Source organism: Poecilia reticulata, chromosome 2 (assembly GCF_904066995.2).
Source record: "Poecilia reticulata chromosome 2, P_reticulata-male-v2, whole genome shotgun sequence".
In the NCBI taxonomy this organism is placed as follows: Eukaryota; Metazoa; Chordata; class Actinopteri; order Cyprinodontiformes; family Poeciliidae; genus Poecilia; species Poecilia reticulata.
In genome coordinates, this window is record NC_088831.1 from 29,676,185 (window position 1) to 29,691,555 (window position 15,371).

The window sequence follows — 15,371 nt, forward strand, 5'->3', positions numbered from 1 at the left end:
CCTGCACAAAATTGTCAGTAAATGCCACAATGTAGAAAGAGCTCGGAAATGTTGGAAATGCGGAGAATGCAAAACTTCATAAACTATAAGACTGCTTCTGAAATCTGCAAAGAAAAACAACCTCACCTCAAACCATAAAGAAAAGTAACACAAGGTCCTGTTTGCTGTTTGTTAAAAGCCATGTAAAACACAGCGTTCATGTGGAACAAGGTGCTCTGATCAAATAAGACCAACATTGAAAAATTTGACCCACATGTAAAATGTTATATACGCAACACTGCTGCACATGACTCTGAACCATTCTTCCCCTGATGAAACATCATAGTGGCGTTACATCTCCTTCCAGTCTAACTGATCTATGTTGCAAAGAATGTGCCAAATTTTCTGGACCAGAATGTAGGTGTTCGTGGAGACTTATGGAAAAATAAACTGACCTCTGGCTGTGCATTCAGTAGAGGAGCCTATTGAATGCATTGAAACTTTGAAACTCTGCAAGTGGGTACAGATAATTTGGTGGGATGTTGACTGGTGAACTGTCAGGTTTTCAAATTAAAACAGAAGCGTTTTTATAAATTTTGAGCCATTTGAATCCACATTTTCTACTTCAGACCCTATTCTTCAGTGAGTAAAGGTAACATGAACAATGACATACATGTTCATAAAACAGCTGGTAATCATTACTCTCACAGTTGCTAAATACTGTGTGCTAAAATAGATGAACCAGTAACTGGACTTTGTCATCTGTTTGTCTCCTACTTTTTTAGGATCAATGATTACTTCTTTATTATTTTTATGTTAATATGATACTTGACATCATCTTAGGCGAGAACGAGAACACACAAATGAAGGATTCTCTCTTTTTCCCTTCGAAAATGTAATGCCTAACTGCCAGCTTGTCCTTCCTTTACTCGTTCACTTTGGGACACGCTTGTCCGTCCCTCACAAGGTGAGCGATCAAGATGTCCTGTCTGTTAATCATCTTTGTGAAACACATGTCCACAGTGTAATTCTACCTGCCTGAGGACTTTTTTATTTCTCCTTATATATTGATATTGACAAAGACAACACACATTATTAAAGCTATCAAATGACAGGCTGGCAGATTCTGGCTTTCTTCAGTGGCCTAGCCGGGCTCTGCGCCACCATCGCCGCGACGGTGTCCAATGAGTGGAGGGCCACGAGCCGAGCATCCTCGGTCATTACAGCCACATGGGTGCTCCAGGGTCTGTGGAACAACTGTGCTGGGAATGCCATTGGAGCTCTACACTGCAGACCTCATCTTACCATCTTCAACCTTGAAGGTAAGAGATCACTGTATTCTGATTTTAGACTTCCAAAAAGTTTACTTTTTTTGTTATTTTTTATTTAAAACAGCAAATAATATAGTGATTACATTTTTCCAGATGAAAGTTTGTGTTTTAAATGTGGTAAATGTGTAAAAAAAAAATGGAGATGTTAAACCATGAAAGTTTTTAGAGTCGTGGTGGAAAGTAAGTAACACCAGTAAAAAATGAAATTGAGCAAATTATGATACTGCCTTAAATTTGAAACAGTTTAGTTTAAAAAAAGTTTACATTGGGATTAAAAATGTGCATAAAATACAGTGGAAGGAAGTACATCAGTGTAAAGAACCAGTATTATTACTTAGACATCAGTGCAACATAAGCAAACACATGAAAAGATGCTCAGAACTCTGGTGAAGTTATTGGACATAAGGAGCGCATGACTGATGCTCAAAATATGTGTTTTTAGTTACATTAATCCAACACTGTGTTGTTTCATAAAGAAAATCACAAAATACACTGCTCAAAAAAATAAAGGGAACACTTAAACAACACAATATAACTCCAAATAAATCAAACTTCTGTGAAATCAAACTGTCCACTTAGGAAGCAACACTGATTGACAACGGGGACCCTCGTCGGGTCAATCAGTGTTGCTTCCTAAGTGGACAGTTTGATTTCACAGAAGTTTGATTTACTTGGAGTTATATTGTGTTGTTTAAGTGTTCCCTTTATTTTTTTGAGCAGTATATATTTAGCCACACTTATTTCACAATACATATTAAATTTGTCCTTACAGTAAAAACATTTTTCTTTGCTGTATGTCACATAAAAACCTCAAACTTTAATGTTTTTTTTTTTTTTTGGAAATACCAGAAACTGACAAGAGAAATTAATTATGTTCTACATTTTTCTTTTTACAAATCGAAATCTGACATGTGTGATGTATGGATTCTGAACTTTTTACTGTTATCAACCAGAAAAAACCCCCTGCAGTTTTGGTCTAATCTTCTCCTACATGTTCCTTTGTCCCCTACATTGTTTGAGGCAAAATTCAAATGAGACCTCCCCCCACAGCATCATGCTGCCTCTACCACCTCTCAACATTCTGATGTCTCCACAGAAAGCAGCTGTATTGATACCAAAACTAAAGTGAGAAAGTGAGATTCCTGACTTGAATTTTTTACTGGCTCGTGTTCTTTTTTTTTTTTTCCACTTCCCAATTGCTTAATGTTAAATTATATCAAAATACAATGACATTTACAGTCATGACGTGAAATAATTTGAAAAGGTTCGGCTGTGGAAGGCAGTGTGATTCGTTTAGTTTTCTCTGATAAGTTTGAGTTTTTATTTGTTTAGCCTTGAAAGCGCGTAAGATCCCTGTTCAATAGTTTTAGGATAATGAAATTATGTGAAACTTCTGCAAGTACCAGATTCAGGCCCCTTTAAAAAATTATACCAGGCCCCTTTAAAAAAAATAAATAAATAAAAAAAAGAGTACAACTTTAATACCTGTAAAGTATTTTTACTTTAAAAGTAACTAATTTTGCAGCATTCCCTGAGCAAGCTGAATCAACTGCAGTGTGATAGGCAAGGCATTACTTAGAGTATTCAGCCACAAGATGGAGCTCTGATTCACATCAACAAAGCAGGATAAATCTTTAGTTTAACAGTAAACGTCTTCTGTTCTTTTATGTTTGGAACATTGCTGGTAATCTCAACATCTCCTTTCTTTGAACTGAGAGTATAATTCACCCTTTTGAGATTAAAGTGAGAGACAATGTTAATAATTCAACTAAAACTTGCTATTTCAGGACTAAGAGGAAGCTGAGACACTTAAGTTGAGCATTAATCTCAACCTTCTACAAGGTGAGAGAGAGAGAAGGATATGTTCTCTCAAGGAAAAATAGAAGATGACGGAATGTTGACAAAGTTTAATATAGAGCAAGGAGAGGTTTTCTCCTTGTGCTTCTACTTTAAAATTTTTCCATAAACACCCCGAACACGTTCTGGACATGTGCCAAGCTTGAATATCTAACTTCTTTAGTAACAACTTCACAAACCATCTACGTTCTGTGATTTCAGTTCCTACCAGTGCAACTCTGAGTCACAGTGACTTTGTGAAAGGGCTGACCATTGGCCACCTGTTGATGTTTAGGGCCAAACTCCTCCCTTCAGAATATAACTGTCCACAACACATTAACTATCAATTGTTCACTATCCATTCAACAAACTCCGGCAGAGCAAAGATACCTTTTCCCAAAAAGTTTTTCCCAGCCATTAATTAATTTCCGCCCGTGCCACCTGAATTAACGTTCCGGGCGGCGTGAAGGAGTCGTCCTTGCAGCATGAGCGGCATGTATCAGGAGATCTTGGCTTTTGTCTTAACTACATCGGGCTGGATACTGGAGTCTTCCACCGTGTCGATGGACTTCTGGAAGGTCTCCTCAAACGATGGATCTGTCATTACCACATCTACTTTCTGGGCCAATCTGTGGAAGCACTGTGTGACCGATTCGACGGGGATCTCCAACTGCAGAGACTTTCCGTCAATGTTGGCTCTGGATGGTCAGCTCCATTTTTAAAATGATCCGTTATTCATTGCAGTGGCTGCTTTACCTCAAGCTTAACTGTTTTACTCCATTTATACAAAGCTGTAATGTGTGTTTAACCTTTTTCTTCCCATGACGCTTAAAAAAAACATTTTAAACACCAGCTTGTTTTCTCCCTCAGTTTTGTTAGAAAATTCAAGTTCAATTTTATAGACAAAAAGATGTCATGATGCCCAAGGCAAGTTTCCAATGAAACACTCATTTACCCCCAAATATGTCAATGTTTAGCCTTTCTTCTTGGAACTTGAAAACCATAAAGAAGATTTACAAGGTTCCTCAGGCAGTGTAGGCCATGGTTGACTACTTTTAGGGGTTGACTTTAGAGGTAATCTTTGTCTCTGAAGCTGATTGGAGTGACAAATGTCATACCAACAAAGTTACCAAAAATTGCCTGGCAGCAGTAATGGTCAATTGCTCTTCTTGCTTTCTGTGTAAAGAGTTCAGAAGGTCAGTAGCTTATTGACCTTGCTGTGTTTTAAGCTGAGATTGAAAACCGCCAAATGAAGACAAAAGACTCTTTGGATTCCAGACAGGTTTGGTTTACTTCTGTTTCACAGGTTACATCCAGGCTTGCAGGGGACTGATGATTGCAGCCATCTGCATGGGTTTGTTCGGTTCCGTGCTTGCCCTCGTAGGAATGAAATGCACCAAAATTGGAGGAAGCGACAAGAACAAAGCCAGGATCGCCTGCTTTGCTGGTGTAGACTTTATTCTCTGTGGTAAGTGCACATGATCTGTCTGAGCAGCAAAGATTTTCTCAAAACCATTTAATTGCTTGTTTCTTCTTCTTCTCCTTAGGCATCTGCTCACTTTCTGCCTGTTCCCTCTATGCACACCGGATAACAACTGAGTTTTTTGACCCGATGTTTATGTCTCAGAAGTGCGTTTTGTACTGAAGGTCTCTTTCGTGTTTTTCAACTGAGACGCTTGTGGGACATAACCTAAAAGTATTTTTGTGTGTCTCCAGGTATGAGCTGGGAGCTGCTCTCTTCATCGGCTGGGCCGGTGGTATCCTCTGCATTCTGGGGGGCAGTGTCTTCTGCTTCTCAGTTGCAGATTCTTTTTCAAGAAGGTTAGTATCAGCAACGTGTTTGCATTATGCATTAGAATTTTATTTTTTTTAAAGCAACCTCTATCTTATTCATGTTTGTGAGCCCTAAAGGAGTTTGACTTGTAAAGATGAAGCTGTGCTGTTTCTCCTTTGCAGCCACAGTCAGGCAAACTATATCTACAGAGGCGCTGCCTCACATTCGCACATCACCGCCTACACAAGAGGGCAGACGAAGCCTGTAAAGGAAGGGCATGCTGCAGATAACAGCAGCTCCTCCAGGGTGCAGCACTTTGATAAAAATGCATATGTGTAAGGGAGGTGAATCCAAATCTTTTAAACCTAAAGTCGTTGGTGGACTTTTAGGAGTTTTACCTTCAGCATGTGAGATGTGACAACAGCAGCAGTGGGGCTCAGTCTAATAGCAGCTGAGGTCACTGAAACAGATTTGTGTTTCACCTGCTTTTCAGTTATAAATTTTTGATTATTTTTTTTTGTCTTCAAGGCAAAGTACTTTAAAGGCTTTCTGACAGTTTACTCAATGTTCTCTTGTTTTTATGCCCTTTTGTATGTTCCGAATATAAAAACATGAAAAGCGTGGACCAGAAATGAGCTTGTTTGATTAAATATGGTCATAATTCTCTGTGTATTTCTATGAAACTTTTGAATTTGTGTTACTTTTATTTGCATTTTGGTTTAGTTGCGTGTACCTGTTACTGTATCAAAGCCATAATGACAAATTTAGAAATTATTCGATACATTTGAACATTTGTCAATGTGCATTTTTAGTTGTGTTTGTATCAAAATAGATAAAAAAATATTGAGATCTGATTTTGTTCTAGTAGTTTTTCCTAAAGGCATTTCAACCCCTCTTCATTCATTTTTCACAATCTCTTCAAGTAGAAACATTAATACTACAGTCATTAAATCTTGGACTTGCATGATGGAGCAGCTGTCAGCACTGGTGCCTTAAAGTAAAAAGGTCAACAGTTCAAATCCTGTGTAATGGGCTTTTCAACATGGAGTTTATATGTATCCTTTGGTTAAACAATATAGCACCTTGATGATGTAGTAATGGTGGCTGTTTATTTCCCCTTCTAAAATGTTCTAACCCATCTAATAAATATTACTTTACAATTTATAAAATCTCTTTACAATTTTAATGTCTTAAATGCCTTAAGTGGAGAGAAACACATTGATGCCGGCATGTACTGCAAATAGCAGTTAGTGACACAGAGTAATTGATTGGTAGACTTTTCATAAAACAGCTTAAGAAACCATATTTTTAATAAGCACAGACTGACAAAAATTGTTGTCAGCTGTTGTCAGGCATTGTCAAAGAGGATAGAAATAAAAAAAAAAAAAAAAACTGTTCTACATGTTTATGTACTGCATCACCTCTACAACACAGCTAGCCGCTGTAAATTGTTAGAAAAAATTATCAACTTCCAACTCTTGTACTTCATTCCAGCTGAAGTACTAATAAATTAGTTTTATGTAGGTAGCAAAAACACTAATCAACTTTGCTATGGTCAGCAAATTTAAAATTCCACAAGGAGCTCGCAACCTCTTTGAGGTTCTGCACCAATGGAAAAGTGGGAATTACACCAGTCTTGCTCCTCTGGATTAGCCACATCTACATTACATTTCTGGTCTTACAATAGTTGCTAAGACACGTGAAAAGAAAAGGTTATTTTCAGATTGTGTGTTAAGAGCAAGTTGCAACTAAATGTGTTGTAAACAATATTCTTAGCCAGCAGTTCTGCGAGAAAGACTTTGCCGTTCTTCCTCAGTATGTGATTGCCTAATGGGAAGGTTTATGCCTTTTTATTGATGTTTGACTTGTTTGTAAAAGTCATTAATATGTACCACAACATGCATTAGTGCAGGAAGTGGTGCACTGCTGGGATTGCAACGTTCGTGTTCGTGGTGGCAGAATATCGCAACACAAATGGGCAGAAATTAATTTTAAAAAGCTGAAATTAAATAAATTTTTGTTCAGAAGTATTTTGGCCTGCAATAGCACAGCAGCACAACGAGAGAAAGTTGGAAAAATTAAAACATTAAACTCCTGTGACCAATTACTTCAAAAGCAAGGGGAATGTTTATACCTTAATAGATTTTTTTCTAAGTCGGAACCAATAGGCATACAATTCAGGATCTGCAACCTAATGTCAATAACAGTTGTTTAGATAAAAGTTTCTAAAATGAATATGTCTATGAAAAGTATCTTTAATACTGAGATAGATGTAGTAAAGTGTCTCTCTGTATGCACAGCATCAGAGGCTCCTCCCTCGACTAGAGTGGGTTGAGCTGATGTGAAACAATCAAAACTAAAGACAGGCTGCAGAAGGTTTACTATAAACATCTTGCACAATGTCATACAGCCCTCACCCACAAAAATAACACAAACACAGTGTCATCATCTCCATCCTCTGCTATGACATATGGGATCTTTCTGACTCAAATTTAGACGTGGGAGCTCCAATCTTTTTTTTTTCTTTTTTTTTTACCTCCACGCTGCATTGGCAGATTACGTCAATTCAGCAATGAAGAAGCGTTTGATACAAATATTTGGCTTTTTGATCACTTCTTTGGGATGGGTGTTCATTTTGAGCACTATGGCAATGGACAACTGGAGAATCAGCCAGATGGGAGGACAAGGTGGTTCCTTCATAATCAAGGTTGCCTGGTACTGGTCCAACCTGTGGAAGGACTGTTACACCGAGTCCAGCTCCGTCACCAACTGTAAAGAATACGGGGTCCTCTGGGGTATCTTGTGTAAGTTGTCTTCCTTCAAACAATAAAGTTTATTAATTGTAAAATTCACTGTGTTTTAACGATAAATGTTGAGACACCCTCAAAGTGATATGAAGTGTCAGAATGTTTTCAACAACATACTGAATTTATTTAATGATTTATCAGCTGATAGTCTAATCGGTTAGGTGTGCTGCATGTGCCATTTCATAAAAATTGGCTTCAGCAAACAGTGGATTTCGTGTCTCAGCCCAAAAGGCAGACCTTCTGTCTACTTTATTGAATTTTTAGACATATCTGAATGAGCTTTTAGGCATTAACTCTTCAAAAACTCAATGGAGCGTTATCATGTGTGGCAGATGATTGTTTCATATTCTAAAGATATGCTTAATGTAATTTCTTCACCACTAAATGCAATTCCAAATTCCAATTGTACTGTTGTACATCCTCTAACTAAGGTAAGGTAACCGACAAGGCAATTCAAAGTGCTTTACGTGAATTAAAAGGAAATACAAACAAAATAACAAACCAAAGGAAAGAAAAAGAAGAAAAAGAGCAAAAGAAGAAAAATAATCTAATGTTGATCTAAAGTATGTAAACTAGGTGCTCCTTTTCAGGGTTGCTAAGTATCCTCTGGTCTAATTCTATTTCTGGGTTGGGAGAACAGGAATCTAAAAAGATAGTCTAACAATGTTGATCCACAAGTGTCTTCTGGGCTTCTGGTCTCTGCATCTAAATAGTGACTAACTAGCTAACCAACTAACTCAAGGCAAACCAACAGTCATGTTTCAGGGCTCTAAGCAGAGGAAACCAGAGTAAACAATAAGAACTCAAACATGCAAACTGAGTGCAGACAGACACCAAGCCAGGATCTAATAAACCCAGAACCTTCTCACAGCAAGAAAAGACAAAAGTACAACCAATAACATTTTTTTAATATTTTTTGTTGCTGACAGATTACGTCCAGGCAGTTCGGGGGTTGCTAATGTGCGGCTTGACGATTGGATTTGTTGCAGTCGTGTGTTGCTTTGTTGGGATGGAGTGCACTTACATCGGAGGAGCGGAACCAACCAAAGACAAGCTGGTCTTTTCTGGAGCAGTTTTTCATTTTGTTGGTGGTGAGTACAAGAGTTCATATGTGTTTTTCTCAAAAAAAAAAAAAAAAATGGAAGAAATGTTTTGCCTTCATTTATTTCTTAGTTTCGTCGAAACCTTTCCACACAGGTGTGCCAAATCTTGTTGCCTACTGCTTATACATCAACAGAATTGCCAGATCAGCTTATGCTACCAATTTACCAGCGGGAGAATTACGGTATAGCTTTTTTTTTTTTTTCGCTACAGGAATATACTAATCAAAACAGTTTTTTATTATTAAAGATGTGAATTGTGTTTTTCTTTTCTGTTTTTATTTTAGGTATGAATTAGGACCACCCACATTTCTGGGTTTGGTGGGATGTTTTTTAATATTTTTTGGAGCTGTTCTGTATGCTGTGACGGTCATCAAAGTAATATACCCTAACAGGTATGTCAACCACTCGTCTCTTCTTTCGTATGTAAAAAGTTGACCATTAACTTTACGTTTTGCTTTTTTAGAACAGTGATAGAGGTATATGGAAGACCAACATACATGCCCCCATCCTACAGAGGAAGAAGTTTGTACACAGGATACTACCAACCCTCCCGACTCAATGGGTCTTACGCCTCAGGACGATCAAGCAGCAAGATCTCAAAGCAGTCTCAAGCTACATCAAAACTGTCAGAAAGAGATGCATTTGTGTAGTACCGCAGCTCTTTCAAGACTTGCAAAGTTCTGCAGCAGGGTTGTGAGGAAGTGTATAATGTCTGACTAAACTCAATGCAGTGATTTTGTAGCATTTTCTATCAATGCTATGTTTTTCGTCGCTGCTTATCATCAATTAGCCAATTGGTGTTTAGGTGCTAATAAAGGCAAAGCCTGAGTTTTTGGATTTCACCATTTTTAAACAATTCATATGACACCAAGTAAGAATTGTTGTGAAATTGATATAAAAATGTTCAAATATTTTTAAACTTGTAAGTCTGAGGTCGTGGTTTTTTAATTGGAGAAATGAGGTGTGCTCACTCTAGTCTCTCCCTCAAGCAGAGGTTCAAGTGTCTCTGTGTTTTGCTCATGAAATGCCAATGGGTTAGAGAAGACAATTCATGGACAGATTGGGTCCTATTCTGCAGCAAAGTGGGTAATTTCCCAAGCTATCAGGGTGGAGTCAAAAAGTAAAACTTTCTATTTTTACCAAATTTCTGATCTTCAACTTTGACCGTGATTTGTGAGAGATAAGTGGATGGATGGGAAAACTTCAAACTCCTAAGGAATTTGAAGAAACTCATCCATGGGCTCAGGGACACTTCTGAGAAACTATGAACAAACACAGCATGCAACAGCCGCTAAAATAACAGTACCTAATTTATGCAAATACACACAAAACTAAAATAAACAGGACACAAATCCCCTAGAGGGGTCTTCAGGCTTGCTTAAAAACAAACTAATACAAAAGATGTGAATCAGTGCAAAAAGGAGAAGTGTAAGTATAGAACTAAGCAATTAACATGTTACTTTTTTCATCACAGTAAACTTTTTTTTGAATAAAAAAGAAATCAAATCAGATATTGACCAATAAAATGTGTTGACCATTTAAAAAAAAATAATAATTTAAATCCCTTCTAGTGTAAAAAATCTGAAACCCATGTTTGAACAAAGAAGGAAGGCATTTTGCTCTTTCTTGTCAGTTTTGAGACAAACAAGTGAGCATTAAGAATATTTTGTGCCCTTTTTATTTGAGTATCTTTTCAATTATGACATTTTCATATAAAGGTTGTACAGTTTTTCTAGGTAGAAATCAATTGTCCTTCGCATGATAAGCATCAATAATAAGTTATTAGCTCATGCTCTGTGTTTGCCAAGTTGTGCTGTTTTTGATCGTGTTTACGCTTATATTGTGATTTAAAGCAGCCATTATGAGTATCACTTTTTCTGGAGAAGCTGATTTTGTTAATATGATCTGTATAATAAAGACATTCTGTTGACTTTCAGTGAGCGGCAATTTGATTTGTTATTTCTCCAACATATTTAGTAGAACTGCATGGACATTACCATAGAACGTAACTTGTTTAAGCATAACGAATCTTCTCTCAAAGTGCCACATTTGACTTTAATAAATTCTGAGGGAAAGAGCTGACCAAAACCAAATCATGCTGGAAGGTTCCTGGGTATAAACATGAAACATAATAGCTCAACCGATCTTTACAAAACACAAAGTACACTTCAAGGCAAAACATGTGATGATGTACACAAACATGGTTGAGTGTACTTTTCCATCTTAGAGCAGAGGTGAGCAGGTCCGAAACTGAGGCGTTCCAGAATTTCAGAAGCTTGGATTGTTATTTTTACATCTGAACCTGGGGGGGCCAACATGGGTTACAGGACTGTGGTGATGTACATAGAGATCGGCTGCTTTGTGGTCTGCGTAGCCGGGTGGATTTTGGTCTGTTCCACTCAGCTCATTGACATCTGGACTTGGTCTGAGGTCAGCTCTGTTGTTCTGACAGCAGCAAACTACTACTCCAACCTGTGGAAAGATTGCGTTTCTGACTCCACGGGAGCCTCTGACTGCAAGGGAATCCCATCAATGCTGGCACTGAATTGTAAGTACAACATACAGTACCCTCTCAAAAGTATTCACACCTTTTGAGCTTATTCAGATTTCTTTCCTTATGACAAATTTCAGTGCATTATATTGTGTATTTCTGTAAAAAGGATTCTAACAAAATGGTGAATAATTGTGAATGAAACACAAGGGACACCATGAATTCACCTCTATAATAACACCACATTTCTCTGCAAATACAGCTGCAAGTTGTTCTAGTCTTTGTCTCTACTGGTTTTAAAGATGGAGACATAAAAAAAACTTTTGCTAATTCTTCCTCAAAAAATATCTCCAGCTTAGTCCTTGGGACAATTTTCCAGTCTTGCCACACATTCCCAATTAGATTTAGTAATGATCTCAACCGGTGTTTTTCAATCCTGGTCCCAAGGAGCCACTGTCCTCCATTTTTCTGATTCTATGGATCTAACTTAAAAGAATTGCTGATTGAAAGAGTTTCTGCAGGACTTGATGGCATAAGGAGGAGGAAAAACAATTATTTGAATCAGGTGTGGTCAAGCAGAGAAGCATCTAAAACATGAAGGACTGAGGGCGCTGATCAACAGTTTGAGGACCATTGATCTAGATTATTCCACATCAGTGCTGGATATATGTTCAGGGTCATTATCCTTCTCAGAAGCAAAACTTCACTTCAGTGTCAATTTGTTTTTATTTGAGGCTGAAATCAAATGTGCCTAACATGTTTTTTTTTTGTTGCTGTTTTTTTTTTTGAAGGAATATTCTGGATTTGGCTCCACCCATCTTTCCATCATTGACCAATTTCCGTTGTCCGCATAAGAAAAGCATTCTCATAACATGATTTGAGCGAACGACCTATTAGATACATCTCTGATTGATGCTCTCTTTCTCTTAGCTCTCAGGTTAGACAGCTGGCCAATTACTTGGTAGGTTTGCAGTTGTGACAATGACAGATTTAATAGTGTTTTTGTGAAATCTTCAATTCTTCTTAGAATCTCTTCACAACTTTCTCCCTGACCCCTCTGATATGTTCCTTGGTGTTTCTGCTTCTGTTTCTTCTCTAATGTCCACTTACAAACCTCTGAAGTCTTCAAAAACAAACAGATGTAGTTATACTAATATCACCTGTGTGTGATCTGGTAAATCGCACACAAGTGGATAATTTGCAAAATAAGTACATTCTCAAGATAGATTATTGAATTTGTTTTTTTAGGGGCATCAAAGCAAGTGGATAAACAGGAATGCAAGGATCACTTTTCCAGAAAACCATGTATCTTTTTATTCTTACACTTTTTCTATTATGAACAACTGCGTATTGATGTAATACAAAAAAAAAGCATAATAAAATACATTGAGATTTGTGGTTCAGGGGGTATGAGTACTTTTTCCAATACCCTGTTTGATGAAATGCATAACATATTCAAACTATTTTTGCTTTTCAACAGGGGACATTCATATGTGCCGGGCTCTCATCATCACCTCCATCATTTTGGCTTTCTTTGGATCCATCTTGGTCTTAGTGGGAATGAAGTGCACTAAGATTGGGGGCTCAGAGATTACCAACGCAAAAGTAACCTTTGCTGGAGGGATGAACTACCTAATAGGAGGTAAAACCCAGAAAGATCTCACTGATGTAAACCCAGTGTTTCAGCATTTAAAGTAATGTCCCTATGTCATTTCAGGAATGTGTGCAATGGTGGCGTTCTCATATTATGCAAACAAAATCATTTCAGAGTTTCAGAACCCAAACTATGTGGAACAGAAGTATGTGCAACCCATTAAATAGCCAACCTTTGTCTGCAAAAAACAAATAGACAGCTCGGTAGCGTTTTTCTCTTTTCATCTGTTACCAGGTTTGAGATAGGTGTTGGAGTCTTCATTGGCTGGGGTGGCTCCACTTTACTTATCGCTGGAGGCCTTATTTACAGTATCTTAGCAGGGAGAGAAGCCTTCAAATCAAGGTCAGATACTGATATTAAAAAGTACAAAAAACAAACAACATTTGCCCTTTCCATTGTTCTCTAAAATACAACTGTATATCTTTTGAATTTGATCCTCACAGGCCAGAGAAGTACCCCATCACAGAGTACCCTGCTTACACGTTTGTCCCATCGAGAAAAAGCTACGCATCATCGGCTCGCACAGAGATCACAGGAACCAGAAAGTCCAGGAGCTCCAGCGGAAGCAGAAACAGCAGCATCTCCGTCATCTCAAGCTCAACAAGGAAGACGGGCAGCAAGGCTTATGTCTGATTTTTGCCTACAGTTTTATGGAAAAGTATTTTCTCTCCTTACAGATTTGATCTGTTTTTGCTTTTTTCGGTCAGATGTACATGTTTCAGATCATTCAACACGTACGTTTTCTCATCACTGTATCTACTTGAAGGGCTTTCGGAGTAAAATTCGTTCATGCCTTGTGTTGGACAGCAACATTTTCTTTGCTGTAGAATATTTTTTGACTTGGTGGTTTTCACAAACCATCAAAATGATAACCCCAAAAGACTGAATGCTATATTTTAAACTGTTGAATTGACTGCTTAGACAGATTTTAAAGATTGCTCATATTTCCAAAGGGATAATAATTCATAAAATGACTACAACTCAAACAAGTTAGATTCAATCAGTCAATTAAGCAAATTTTGAAGCAAATTTGTTTGTTTTGCTTAGGATATTTGTTAACTGGTTAAATTTGCTGAGGTAATAAAATAGTTTTTGTCTTTTTTCATGTCAAAACTTTTAAACTTAGCAAAATTTACTTTGGTCTAATTTACGACCTACATTTATGCATCTTTATCAAGGGTAACAAAAATGCTATTTCAGATTTTCTAATGGCAGTATCCGTATTTATTTAAGTTTTAAATATCTTAAAGCAGGGTATAAATGCATTAGATTAATCAAAAAAATTTGATCACCACTACAATGTTATCCGAGAGCTTTATTGAAATCAGAAGAAAATGTAAAAATGAAGAATTAATGGACAAGAATTGTTTGTGTACTGAAATGCAATTCAAAGCACTGCTCTGTGTTCCTTACCACAAAGCCTTAGAAATACAAGAAAGTAGAGCTCCTCAACTCAAAACAACAAAATATTAATTCGACCTGCGATCCATATAGTATCCCACAGAAGTGTGCCGCTGTATTTCCATGGTACCCTGTCTCTGCTACACCCTGACACCCCTTGGTACTCTAATTCAATACAATCATGCAGATCAAACGAGATAATGCAAACAATCCAGTCAGGTTCAATTTCTATCTAGTATACCCAGCAGATTGCATCAAGTTACTGGGAGGAAAGCTCCAACAGAACCTGTGGTGAGTGGGCCATTTGTTATGACTGACTGAAAAGATACACAAGAATTTGAAATATCTGGAGTACAGCTAGAGTATGACACAACTATCAACTAAAGTTGTGTCTATCTACCTAAATTCTGAGGAAAGGAGGGAGCACTAATTATATTTTTGAGGAGCTACAGAGATCCACTACTTAGGTGAAAGTTTGTCGACAGGAGAAATACGAGTGCCCTCCATGAATCAGTTATTTTTTTAGATGGAACAATGGGAAGAACACAGCAAAGCAAGTTGTGTTTACAGTTTGCTACAAGTCTGTCATGTAAGGATGAAGCAAAGAAGGTCCTCTTGTCAAATGAAACTTTTTACCCTACATGCATATCTAACACTGTGGACAAGTCATTCTCATGGTAAAAGCATGGTGGTTTACAGATTCATGCTGTGGGGACGCTTTACTTCATAAGCATGCCAGAGCTGATGTGAATGAGAAGATGGGTGATGCTAAATACAGGGTAATCCTGGTAGAAAACCTGAGAGAGATCCTAAAGAGTTGAGGCTGGCATGGGATGGGACTTGGTTTTCCCATCACCCTCCACATGCAAAATAAGCAGGATAAACAGCTAAAAGAGTAAGTTATAATTTTCAACATGGGAGGTGTTGAGAACGTCATGTTGCATCACTATATTTCTGTCATTTATCTCTAATAATGAGGTGGACGTACTCTCTGA

The 15,371-nt window shown here is 37.6% G+C and overlaps 3 protein-coding genes across 4 annotated transcripts; all 3 read left to right on the forward strand.

Annotated features, from left to right (window-relative positions):
• The first annotated feature begins 693 nt into the window (after positions 1–693).
• On the forward strand, positions 694–6,308 carry LOC103458931 (claudin-10). Of its 2 annotated transcripts, none has more exons than XM_008400082.3 (5): positions 694–1,301; positions 4,453–4,614; positions 4,694–4,775; positions 4,863–4,967; positions 5,103–6,308. In XM_008400082.3, exons 1-5 carry the CDS (start codon positions 1,088–1,090, stop codon positions 5,257–5,259), a joined length of 720 nt encoding a protein of 239 aa, XP_008398304.1. In that variant the 5' UTR covers positions 694–1,087; the 3' UTR covers positions 5,260–6,308. The 2 variants fall into 2 exon arrangements, with proteins under 2 accessions (XP_008398304.1, XP_008398295.1); XM_008400073.3 differs by lacking the exon at positions 694–1,301 and adding an exon at positions 1,903–3,851 and having other exon boundaries at positions 5,103–6,303.
• A 597-nt stretch (positions 6,309–6,905) lies between these two features.
• LOC103458916 (claudin-7-like) lies at positions 6,906–10,350 on the forward strand. The gene is made up of 5 exons (XM_008400061.2): positions 6,906–7,724; positions 8,657–8,818; positions 8,925–9,012; positions 9,115–9,222; positions 9,294–10,350. Exons 1-5 carry the CDS (start codon positions 7,493–7,495, stop codon positions 9,478–9,480), a joined length of 777 nt encoding a protein of 258 aa, XP_008398283.1. The 5' UTR covers positions 6,906–7,492; the 3' UTR covers positions 9,481–10,350.
• A 713-nt stretch (positions 10,351–11,063) lies between these two features.
• Positions 11,064–15,306, forward strand: LOC103458908 (claudin-10-like). The gene is made up of 5 exons (XM_008400041.3): positions 11,064–11,378; positions 12,802–12,963; positions 13,039–13,120; positions 13,210–13,317; positions 13,419–15,306. Exons 1-5 carry the CDS (start codon positions 11,147–11,149, stop codon positions 13,606–13,608), a joined length of 774 nt encoding a protein of 257 aa, XP_008398263.1. The 5' UTR covers positions 11,064–11,146; the 3' UTR covers positions 13,609–15,306.
• The last annotated feature ends 65 nt before the right edge of the window (positions 15,307–15,371 follow it).